At 39.0% G+C, this 12800-nt stretch overlaps 1 protein-coding gene across 1 annotated transcript in view; it reads right to left on the bottom strand.

The window, feature by feature from the left end:
• ARHGEF25 (Rho guanine nucleotide exchange factor 25) overlaps positions 1–12800 on the bottom strand; it is a 76495-nt gene that overhangs the window by 20780 nt on the left and 42915 nt on the right. Inside the window, exons 2-3 of the mRNA XM_053455769.1 lie at positions 7437–7759; positions 508–606 (exon numbers count right to left, since the gene is read on the bottom strand). Coding sequence (XP_053311744.1) covers positions 508–606; positions 7437–7759 — 422 coding nt within the window. The remainder of the gene's footprint in view (positions 1–507; positions 607–7436; positions 7760–12800) is intronic.

The following is a 12800-nucleotide window of genomic DNA, read 5'->3' as shown; positions in this document are numbered from 1 at the left end:
AGTTTGACCCAATTATAGAAGTTTTTATGTGGTTTATTTTTATGAAGTGCCAGAAATACCTATAAAGCTCATCCAATGACATCAAAATTAAATGATCCACTTAATTTTGTTATTTTTACTTTGTTTCCATTCAGACAGCTACACAAATGTTCATTTGGTGATGTTTTTAACTGCCTTTTAGCGTAAGGGAGAGAATAAATCATGGATTTTAATGCTTGTAATTGCAATGTGCCTCAATATGTAGGAACTCAGAGGTATACCGGAAGGACATATAATCTGATATGGCCTTGAATATAACAGATTAGTGGAAGCCAACAGGTACCGCTCCATCAATTGTCAAACTAGAAGACTCATGCCAACCTAGCTGGGGATCATAGAAATTGTAGTTCATGTCAGGAACAACTAGAGTGGATATATTTAAATTCTAATAATGAAATGTGAATCCCAGCCCATGTCTTCATGAAACAAAGAAGGAAAGAGACAAGGAAGTTAAATGCCGATACGTGCCTTGTTGTTGGGTTCTGTAGTTACCTCTTGTAGCAGGTCGTTCAGTAACGATAGGTCTGGCAATTGGTGTGTGTCAGGACGATCTATTTCTTTCCACTCCTACAAAGGGGAACATGTTCAAGTTAGCAAAATTACCTTCCAGCATTAACATGGATCAACATGTCTTTCAAGTGAATATGGCTTTATTCTACATTGCACTGTTTTTCAGAAAGACTTAAAAATAAATAAAAATCATGAAAAAGACACTTTTGTCTAACTTCATGCAGCTTCTAAGAAGTCATAATTACACTGGATATTACAAGGGTTATAGCTTTGCTACACAGAGATGGTAATCATGAGATCATATGATAGATCAAAGTAAGTATAAGGGGTTAGAAAGACTATGAGTTATATGGAAAGAGTTAGAGTTTATATAGTGATAAGGCATATAGGTGACACTGTGTGCAATGAGCAGACACCCACAGGGGCACCCGCTGAGCAGGGATGGTTGAGGAGATCACAATCTCCCTCTAACCAACAAAACATTAAGTGAGCATGTGGTCTGTCACTTCAGACCTCTGCTTCCATGCTCCCTCATCACTATGTGCCAGCAATTGATGCCGGGTGGCAGGAATTACTGGCACATAGTGATTAGTAGACTTGTGCATTCGTGTTCGGGCAAACATGAAAACGAACACAAAGGGTGCGTTTTTGTTGTTCAGCCCGAATACCGAAGAAACGAACATGGCGGCTCATACGGACCTTTAACTCCTGGAGCGGGGAGACCAGTGGTCTCCCCAGGCCAAGTTTCGGCACCACGATTTTAAAAGTCTGTACGAACGACTCTATTGGTGGCCAGCAGGGGGCTCGTCTACCATCAACCAATGAAGTGCAACTGCACTTCTTATTTGGGAGAACTAGTAGCTAAGTGATCTGTAAACAAGTTTTTTTAGTCAATTGTAATACTGCCTTACACTACATTTTCTATTATGTATTAAATAAAAAAGTATCTGCATCCTGTTTTACTGGAAGCAGGTTAATTAACTGCAAGGCATCTTAATTAATCACAGTGGTTCATATGGGACCCTGTGTCGATAATTTAATTCTTGCCATGTATGAATCCGATGGAAGTGCTTTCCATATGCCAACACACACTGTGCTAGAATCACATGCATCCGGTGTTGAGTGGCCATTCTGCCAAGTCTGCTATTCTCCTATGCCATGATGTGTTCTTTCCACTATTTCTAGATATCTGTCCAACTAAACTGGGCAGGGTTACTGTTGAAGTTGCAGAATTTATTTTAATATATTTTCTGATATTAGCATGTATCCCCACTGGGGTCCATATTTGTACTTATCTGTAAGACAATGCACGTACGATTGTAAAAATCCCAAGGCAGAATACAGTATTGGGGGCTGTTCTGTCAGTGACAAAATAGAAGAGGCATAGAAGTACAGGAGGGAAGTTTATTTCAAAGGAGGAGAAAAGTTAGAACAATAGGTCAAAAACGAAAACTAGAGGGTCAGAGGTTTAGATGTAATGTAAAGAAGTTGTACTTGCTAGATAGGAACAACCTCCCATCAGAAGTGGTAGAGGCTAATATGGTGAGGTAATTTAAACATACACGGCATAGGCATAAAAAGGGACTCTGAATCTAAGACAAGATCAACGACTGATTGAGATATGAGTCTCTATATTACGAAAAACGGGTCGAATGGTTTTTATCTACCGTCACATTATATGGTTTTATGTTCCTTTGTTCCCATATAGCTATGTATGTAACCCTGGGTGATCAAAATGGGGTGTTTTTGAAGTATAATGGGTTTGGGGAAAGTACCAGTGCAAATTTATGCCCAGTCACAATCCACGTGTACAGGAAATACGAATCATTTCAGTGTCAATGCATTACATGAATGGCTTAGTAAAAATAATAACACCTAGGAACACAGTTTTCCTGATCTCTCAATGAGGCCAGTGTTGCCAGCCTGAAGACAATGTTTACTTCAGGCCCTGGTCTGTAGAACATGCGTGTCTTTCTTTTCTGAGCATTGTGCTTAGAGGTCAAGAGATGTCTGTAACACCACTTATACCTACACTACAAGCGGAAGAGACTCATACAGCACTCGAAACAAACTGGGGAGACATTAACTTTTTGTTCTTTATATATTCAGCCCTGGTAAGAGGGCAGATCAACAGGTTCATTAAGCTTCATAGGGAGAACCAAAATATGGGACCCCGACAATTACATGCAGTGAAAGAAAAATAACTGCCACTGAATATGTAAAAGTACGGTATGTATTGCTAATTACAAGCAGATCTATTTTCGCTCCTTATATCCCATATGTTGGCGATTATGTGGTCGGCATTCTGCTGTTTTACATCGGATTGCCTTGGCCACATTCAGGAAAACATGTGAACGTCTAAAATTATGTTTAAATGCTGGAGTTTACCCTTCACACATAGTGTGAATAAATAATATACAAATAAGAAAGTACATTCAAGTGTACATGAAAACAGTTCAAGACAATTTAGAGGTTTCATAAGGAGTTCTGTGGCCTCAAGTAACCCCAGCAATGCAGACTCTCTGTTGGCACAGGTCTAAAACAATATACATTGTCTGAGCCACTTTCACTCAAACACTGGGGGTTCTTGAGGACTAACATTGAAAAATAATTATAGGATCTCTAAACTTGGTAGAGTGTTCATGGATGATGGATCCATGAGTAACGTAAGAGTGCATTGAGAAGGAGGTGGTGTAGACCATGAATGGCAGGAAGTAAACACTTAGAACATGTAAGAAGTAATCATAAGTACTTGATACTTAATTGTATTTCATTACCTCAGAAATCATTTGTCTTGGAAGCTTCACAAATATGTAGGGCCATATTTCTAAAGTAAAATTTTTATTTATAAAGGAAAAAAATACAACTTATATACATTTTTATATTTTGAGAGTCACAGTGACCCAACATTTCCAGCTGACACACACGCGCGCGCGCGCACACACTACCAGTACACCATTGACTGATGGTTATAATCAGAATTATTTGCATATTTTCTGCAAATGTCCAATTTTCTGAAGCAGCACTAACATCTGTTGTGAGGGCTTTAAAAACTTCCAATAACAAAGATAATTTTCCAAATTACCATCTTCCTGATGCTGCACTAAAACAACTAAAGGATGCTTATCTGCAATCACACAGACATATCCTCACAGTATAGTGACAATGGTTTGTCAATCAGATAGTTATGTTAGTTCCTGTAAAGCAACAGTAAGCCCATCTGTAAAAGCACCTGTTATTTGAGGATATTTCCTTATCATATTCACAGGGAATTTCCACTCTCCCTGTGTGTTTACTTCTGCCACGATGCATAACGCAATCATTCTCCTATAATTTCCACGTTACATGGACGTTAATGCTAAGTACGGGGAGGCCTTCTGAAGTCCTATATTAAATCTCAGCGGAGAAGCCTTAGACCCCACATGTGACCTCCAGACCCTGGATTTGCTGGAAAATCTATTTCAAAGGATGAAATCCAATTTATTTGTTACTGTACCCAGCCTTTGTACTAGTGAGACATGATTGAAATATTCAAATACCTAAAGTCAATAGACTAAAACAACGGAAACTTTCCAATATAATATAGAAAACTGGATTCATGTAGACATTTTAATAAAACTATATTGGCTATTTTCTACTATGTGGAAAACAGAGTTCTAATATACAGTACTTGTAATTGTATGAAACCCATTCACCCATAATGTGAAACACTTTTTGCATTACATTTCTATGAATTAGCTAAATAAAGTACAATCCCAGGCAACCCTCTTCTGCAATGTGTTGCAAAAAAAACCACGGATAACTCGTTATAACTTTGATGGGTAGTTTCCTGGTGATCACATATGTAATTAGAGAAGTAATGAAATAAGATTGGACATGCATTGGAGCCCACCTCTTGCTGCATCCGGCTAATACAGTGGCCTGTCCCCCAGAAACTGCCAGATCATATTCATAAACTGAATTAACAGATTGTGGACAGCAGCAGGACCCAGGGGATATCATTTATATAACTAATTCTAATTATGGCTATTACCTATGTCCGTAAACTATGACCTACACCCCTTTACCCAGTAGCATTGGTGGAAGCGTGTAACCTATGAGATTACATTGAGTTCTAGCACTAGTTCATATACAAAAGCTGATTACTCGTAGCTCATTGAGCTTCCAAGTCACTGGGATTTACTCACTAAAGCTGGACTTTGCAAGACATTGTCAGCTCCATCTAATAGACTTAAAGTGTACATCCTAGCATATTGCTTTTGGAAAGGGGGATGAGGTAGTCTTGGTTACCACATAGTTCAGGAGGGGACAGCTTCAAGAAACCTTACTAATCTTGCTGTGCACCAGACATGGTCAACCAAGCTCTTTACGCAGAAGGTCACTAGGGTTGACATAATGCATTTTCCACTTAAAAACAGTTTCCACTTGAAAACACCCCAATAACAGGTCTGTTCCCTGAAGAATACATTCTGTATGGCTCTTTTCTTCATATTTAATATATATGCATGTATTGTTCTTAATTTCTATGTCTAAATTAAAATGAGGTGAATTGCGGTGAGGGAGAATGTTACATTTTTCCTTATTAGACTCCAGTTGCAAGCTGTAAATAATTATGATCTCCAGACATTTTGGTTTACTGGATCTCATTCAGACTAATGTATAACAAGCACTGTATCTGTAAAAGCACTTTAAGTATAATCACTGTTTATTAAAGATATTTTAGCACAATAAAATGTATCAAACTATTGCCAAGAGAATAAATTTCAGGTTTAATCTCTAAAATGTTTTTTTAACAGTTATGGAAAGTAGTACATTTTTTATTTGACATACGGTCACATGAGGGCATGAGTGCTGACTAGTTTCACTACATGGTTAACAATATTGTGGTGATGATGTCACAATGATGTCATGACATTCTCACCTAGCACATAGATATTGGCAGCAGATAAGAACCATGTTGTACATCTTGTCCCTCATTTTACCTGCTGAAAGACCTCAAGCCTTACTTAGCTCTGGACCTTGTCTTGCATGCTACATTATTAAATCCCACCCCACCAGGCCTACTATATTAACCTCTATTGTAAGATAATGTGAGGGTGATGGATAAATAAAATTGCCTTCCAACAGAAGCCAGCATCCAAGACCATCCCTCTCAACCCATAAGTTTCCAGCTATGCCCTGTTGAGCTGCTGGTGTCTGGACATGGACCACTGTGTCCTACATGCACAACTCTCAGAGGGCCACAAAAAGCTTCTCTTAAGACAAAGATCTGTAAGAATGTTTAAGATGCTGGATGTTTGAGAAGCCTCAAGCTCAGATATACAAATATTGCGGACTGTTTGGGGCCCTCATTTACTTGAGTTTGGGAGTCCAGGAACTTGAGGTTATGCAGGCCTTGCTTATTGAGAAAACTTGGCTTTCTTAAGACTTTGTTCTAAAAAAATACATTTGTACAAATATAAGGCTGTGTAGTCAACATGATTTAAGATTTAGTCCGAAAAGAATGTGCTCAAGAGAGACTATATCTAGAGATCAAAAACTTGATAAACTTACATGAAATATGGATGTTTTTAGGTTTTAGTTTTAAGACTTTTTACTAAAAAAACAATTACATTGATAGCAAAAGTACAGTTGGGTTGGGGAGGTGCTTTACTGGATGAGAGGAGATATTTTTCTTTGCAGATAAATTATGTATTATGGAAACAGTAGGGATCGCCATATCCCCAGACCAACCCTCCCCAAGTTGTGAGTCACACACCACAGGATTACCACTCAGTGCAGTATTCAAAACAAATGCCTGGGTCTTCTGAAATACCAAAGGTATTAAATATGTCCTTCCTTTAACCCTTTGAGGATTAACATTGATGTTATGAAATCCCAAATTTGTCGATTGTGGCAATATAAAGTCAGTATAATGTGTCACACTGCTGTAGCATTATAGATGTGTTCATGACCTAAATAAATCTCTCTCCACTCATACTTTCAAGTTATGGCTTATAAGATAAGATTCATCTGACAACTGTAAATTTAATAGTATGTCCCACATCTTGTTTCTGTCTACAGATCTGTAGGTAGCGTTACTAACGCTAAATGAAGCTTGTGCTTTTTGATGGTTCATCAATTACAGGTTTTGGAGATATTTATCTTAAAATCCTGGTAGTTGATATCAGTGGTAGTCTGTGGCAGGACCAGGTGCAATCCATATCTATTCTATTCCCTGTACCGAAGTTCTCTCCCTTCTGCCCATGGCGCTCTTACAAAGGCTGCCCGAAGCAACAATCAGCAACTTAATTGAATACAAATTATGCAGATTAAAAGAAAAGAAAGACACATTTCCCATGTTATCCATAAAAAGTGGTTTTACATGTGTTACATCAGTGTATAGAGTGGTAACATGTAGTGTCAGGGATTGTAGAACATTTTGATAACAGTAAATCCAAGGATAAGAAGTTGAACAGGAAAGATAATAAAACATGAATTTGCGCTTTTCACCCAGGGGAACAGGGCAAAATGTGCGGTATAGCAGAAAAAAAGAGAATTGATTGTTGATGGGCTTACATAATATTGTGGTGATAAGTGTAATGTTACAGAGTGATGTACGGAACCTGGGCACATTGTTTAATGTTACAGTCAGGACTAAAATTTCGATAAAGCTCCTGGGGCACAATTTACATTTAGAAACACTGCAGAAGGGAGGTAGCCCAGATGGCAGACCCACCATGATTTCCTTGCATACAACATGTATTTCACTTGACTACTGCTTGAATAAGCCTTCACCATACCCACAGTGTCTTTAATATTAACTGGGATGCCAATAGCACTTTGGGCCTACAGACATTTGGAATGTAAGCCTAGCAGCGAGCATTCGATGGAGTAAAATTCCTTACCAAACGCTTCTCGTCTGACCGCGTGAAATCGTCCATCTTCCTAAAAACATCAAGTCCAAAAATTCCGCTTCCTCCATCATCGGCACTCCTTCTTCTTCCTGGCATGCCTCGTTTTGGCCGGCTCTCCACTTTTTTAGCCTGCCGCTGGTCCAGCCGGCTGCCGCTGCTCAGTTTCCTTACTGGATTTGTCAGCCATTTCTTCAGGGTGCTGACTGACCTCCTGGATCCAGGGGAACTAGGAGCTGAACTAGTTGAAGGCTGAGGTTGAATGGAAGCCACTGAAGCTGATATACTCCCATCACTACCAGCAATAGAGTAAGATTCTATAAAAAAAAAAAAAAAAAAAAAAGCATGTTACAAAACAATGAAATGTCAAAGAGAAATGATAAAATTCAGTCAGTATCCCCTTTGTTTTATCTTGGTCTTTAATTTGTTACTTTCGCCTGATACAGCGGCTTACTGTACGAAGGATTCTACCGTAGGTATATAACACACTCAATTAATTTGAGAGCCAATTAGCCAGTGCAGTCTGCCCATTTTCTTATTAATTTGAAAGACCACGTTTAATCCCGTAGATCACTTCATTTGTGCTCCATTGCATCATATCCCACCATCTCTTATAGAAACTATTCTGCTCTTTTATCACTTTTGGTGACCTGCATGTTTTCATGCATTTGTACAATCCTAGAGTAAATGACACAGATGAACCATAATTTATCCTTTCCTATGGATTCCTGCTTTGTATTTTATTTACGCCAAATGCAAACAGCCCTGCTGTTGGATTTTGAGTGCTGGCTGCTCCCTAGACTTTAAGTTCTTGGGTATATCTAATCTAAGCAAAGCCCCCTCCCCAAAAAACTTTCCATTTTAATGACCTCCGGGCACTTTCCCACACTATGTATTGATACTTTTGTATTATTTTTCCAATGTGCAGAGTCCCTCATGACCAGAACACATATTCCTGCTTTTATTATTGGTGGAAAACCATACTATTCCTCTTCATGTATAAGATATAAGCTAATGTTATGTACAGAAGGGATTGCTTCCTCAACCGAGATACTTACTCTATTCTAACTATAATTTAACTTTAAGATGAATCATGAGATGTGGGCTGTCTTGTAGTGAAAGGAATGGAATAAAACTTCAGTAGGGTTATAGGTCGGGGTGTCAAGCACGGGTCGTAGGCTGACTGACTCATGTGTGGGCAGAATTCTGCTGCAAGGCTAGTCACCATGGCAACCAAAGACGAGGAGAACAAGCTTGTGTTCATGAGTGGTGAGACAGGCAGGAGATGCTACAATGCCAACTACATCATGTCACTGTCACACAATATTAAGCCTGAGAGAGACAAATGGACAATGGCAGGAGGGTTACCGAGAGGCTAATAAGTCAGGCGCAATGCTGACACAAGACCCATTTGTGTGACAGTAGGGCGACACATTGAATGCAAGCCGAACAAAATCTTGGAAACGCAACACCCAAATTTTAATAAAAAATAAGTAAATATATGAAACTTTCCTCAAAACTTTATTCATCCTCTGCAAAAACTAGCGAGCTATATATAGTGATCTGATATGTATTGCGAGCTTTATGTCAGAATAATATATTAAGGGTAGGACTACAACTCCCACAATGTGTAGCCAACCACTAGTACAGTCCTGTCCTTTCAGGGTGCTGGTTGGCAATCCTGGGCTTTGTAGCTTTACAACATTTAGACCTGCAGGTAATCTCCGTATTACCTTTCCTCTGTTTTTTTTTTTTACTAGCGATTTAAACATACAAGTAAGGATATAATAAAATGAGTGGTATGATCTCTGCTTGGTCCATTTGCTAAGAGACATAAAAAGCATACAGCTGTTCTAATATGCAGATAATTGAATCCAGAAGTTGCATTTTATTCACTGAACTCAAACACTTGGTATTTGTAGTCATGCATACGTGCGCTTCCGCCTGCCAGACATCATGGAATATTGCCAGACTAGTACAGGTTGAGGAACTTTAATTAAATCTATTTAAAAAAATAGACAAACTATTCCTTTAAAAGTGAAACAGGTATATGAGGCATTTCACTCAAAAGTACCCACCTCTACACCATTTTCTGAAAAAAGTACTAATTTACAGAGGATTTTACCTAAAAGTGAGCATCTGCAAAGCACACTATCCATTACTACTACTGTGTAAAGCAGTTTAAACCATTCACCTACCAACCTTAAAGAAAGGAAAACGATCTTTATTCATTTGTATAACATTTCACCCACGGCTATCCAGCCACTTTGTATATCAGCACAAAAGGTAAAAGATACAGAGTCGGTCAATGTAGGTTAATATATATCATGTCTATATTTTGGCAAGACACTTAATTAGCAAGTAAAATGAGATGTAACACGGCCTTTTCCCTGCAAATATTCCTCTGGCGGACAGATCTTTTTTATGGCAAACCTTGGTATGAGTGAGAGCTACAATCTTTTTAAAACATTTGATTTAGTGTTTCTGAATGAAAATGTCCTTCCATTCCGACTGGTGAAACAAGGGCACTGGAGATGAGGTAACTGCGGAGTAAAATGCCATCCTGACACAAATCCAATGGAGCAATTATCTTTTAGAATTCAATATTGATAGCGCAGAGTAAGATGCACAAAAAATCCACAAGAACATATTAGCAATTAGACTTGTGCATTCAGATTCGGGCCAAATTGCAAAGCCAGACCCCCGCAAATCGTCTGAAAATTATGGGTTCACACTCACCCCTCTAATCAGGGAAGAGCCACCGTATTGTCCTCAGTTCACGTGAGGGCAACATGACGGTGATTGCGGTAACGTCCTCTCCCCCAATTGGAGGATTGGGGAGGACGTCACCGCAGCCCCGCCATTTTGCCCTCACGTGAACTGTTATCTAGAGTTTGCCAAGTATTCCATAGATCACTTCAGGACTAGGCCACTTCATTTAGAAGCTATGATGGGTTGAAGCTGGTGTGGACAGGCCCCTTGCTATTTAGGAGCAGAAAAGGGGAAGAGCAAGGCAGGGAGTGTGTAGATGCCTCCCCACTCACACAGATCTCCCCACTCACATATGAAAGGTCTGCCATGATATTTTGTTAATCAGGTTACATTAATCAAGGAATACATTTAGTGATTTCCTAAGTATGCATATACACTAAGATGACCCTACTACCAATCTCATAAAGTCTATACCTGGGGTACAGTGAAGTCATAGCTCCTTTTTACTGAATCTAGAGACAAAATAGTGTGTTCAGGAACGCCTCACCATATTATTTTATTTTTCCTGAACCCGGACTTCATTATCATTTACATGCAACCATATTGGTTCCAGAGAAGATAGCGTCTATAGTTATTTGAGGTCAAGTTTATTTGACTCAAATTTGTTGCATGCTGAGCCAATAAAATGTTTCACCTGCAACAAAGACGTTATGACAGACCCAACCAACAACGGTGAAGACCAACTCGGCAGTAACCCCTCATCTGCAAAAGAAAATTTGCAATGTCCAGCTCCACAGTCCTCCATAACTGCCAGTGAAAGAATGATCTAGTATGGCTACAAATATTAGCAGATCACTGCTTCCAAAACGAAGCTCTTACAAATGTCCATCGGTGCAGGGATACCTAATGATTAAATGGTTTCAAACAAGAAATCAAAACCTTCAATTCAAATCAAAAAAGTGGTCATCTTAAATTTCTTGAAACAAATCTGTATATTTAGATAAATGGAAATATTTGAAGTCACTGAAGGAGTTACGCCAAGGGTAGAGCTCCCGTCACAAGAAGAAAAGAGACGTGTTAAACTGGAGACTCTGTGAAACAAGCTGCACACAGTGATAATGCCATGCAGTGCGTCGGCACTTGTTCAAGAAGTTGTCGGAAAAGTCACATCTTTTTTTTGTGTCAAGAGATTTGGAAAAGCTCCATGATTAGCTTCTCATGAATTAGGCATGAATTTTGTTCAGGCAGAAGCTCTTAAACACTTCATTCTGTCAAGATTCAGCCCTTTGTCCAAATGACTATTATGCAAGATGGTGATAATTTCACAGCCTATTATATAGAGGTGAAATACTTATTGGTTAAATGATAGAGTAGATCAAAGGGAAATACTGGCCATATGGAGTCAAAGAAAATATACTGGAATTCCATTACATACTCATGACATTAACACTAAAGCCATTTCTAGTAGAGATTCCCAGCTGCTAATTTGTGCGTGGGTCTTGCTACAAGTCTAATAGGAAAAGATTCTAGGCATACATCCCATTTCTGATCGCTTCACCCATTGCGAGAAGTACCCTAACACCCTCTCCCCATAACCCAACCACTGTCAGCCCACACCCCATCCACAGAGCCAGTTCCCTAATATTCAGAGCGCGTGGAGGCTCCAGTAGTCTAGGTTTGTTTAGGATACAAATCTCTTCCGATGTGTGAATACCGACAGATGGTTGTAGTGTCGCTACAGTTATGATTCTGTAAAGACGTGGGCTGTGCCGTTAATTGGTTCTTCAATTCTTCACACTCATGGTATTTATAAACTGCACTGTAAATATGCCTGAAAAGGTTAACAGATTATCTGCCCCATCCACATTCTTTACCTCTAAATAAAGATAATGTCTTAAAAGCCACAATTGAGATCAAGTTTAAACAGTGATTCTGGTTTCAAACTTTGCACCATAATCACCATTTATCATAGTGAGTAAAAACTTTGTCAAACTTTGTCTTGCATTCATGCAAGAATGCTTTATTCCTTCACTAATACAGTGAAGGAATATAAACATGAATGGCAAAGGCATAAAGCTATCCTGGATCTAAGACAAGTTCAACAATTGATTAAGGCAGGCTAGATGGGCCGACAGGTTCTTATCTGCTGTCAAATTCTATAATTCTTTATCTCTACATATAAAATAAAGCGCAAAGATGAGCATGTGGAAATGTATATATTAGTTAAAATAAAAAATCATATGCAGTTGCAGGCATGCTGTGGATCACATGACCCTGCCGGTTATTTCATATTTGGGCCAAAAAGATATAGGACAATTGAGATGTAAGCAACTTAGCTAAAAACAAAATGCATGCTTTTCAACAAATCTCTACTTTCCTAAATGTCTTAGCGTGGCTGTTGGCTTTTAATTTGACTTTTCTCCTGCCTACTCTGACCTATGCTTTTTGACCCTTGTCAATACGTTTAGATTAGACATCATGTCTTGACCCCTTGAAACACGATATCTTCCCCAAGGCTGATCTGTGCGTGCCTTGAAATGAGCCTTTACTTTACAAAGAAGAGCTTCATCTGCATCTGGGCAGCCAGACTGCCATGCTGATTTGACGAAGGCACCTACATGTGTATGGTTTCAGGATCTCCTAACA

The sequence above is a fragment of the Spea bombifrons genome, chromosome 2, assembly GCF_027358695.1.
Source record: "Spea bombifrons isolate aSpeBom1 chromosome 2, aSpeBom1.2.pri, whole genome shotgun sequence".
Classification (NCBI taxonomy): Eukaryota; Metazoa; Chordata; class Amphibia; order Anura; family Pelobatidae; genus Spea; species Spea bombifrons.
This window is presented reverse-complemented; position numbering and strand designations above follow the sequence as displayed.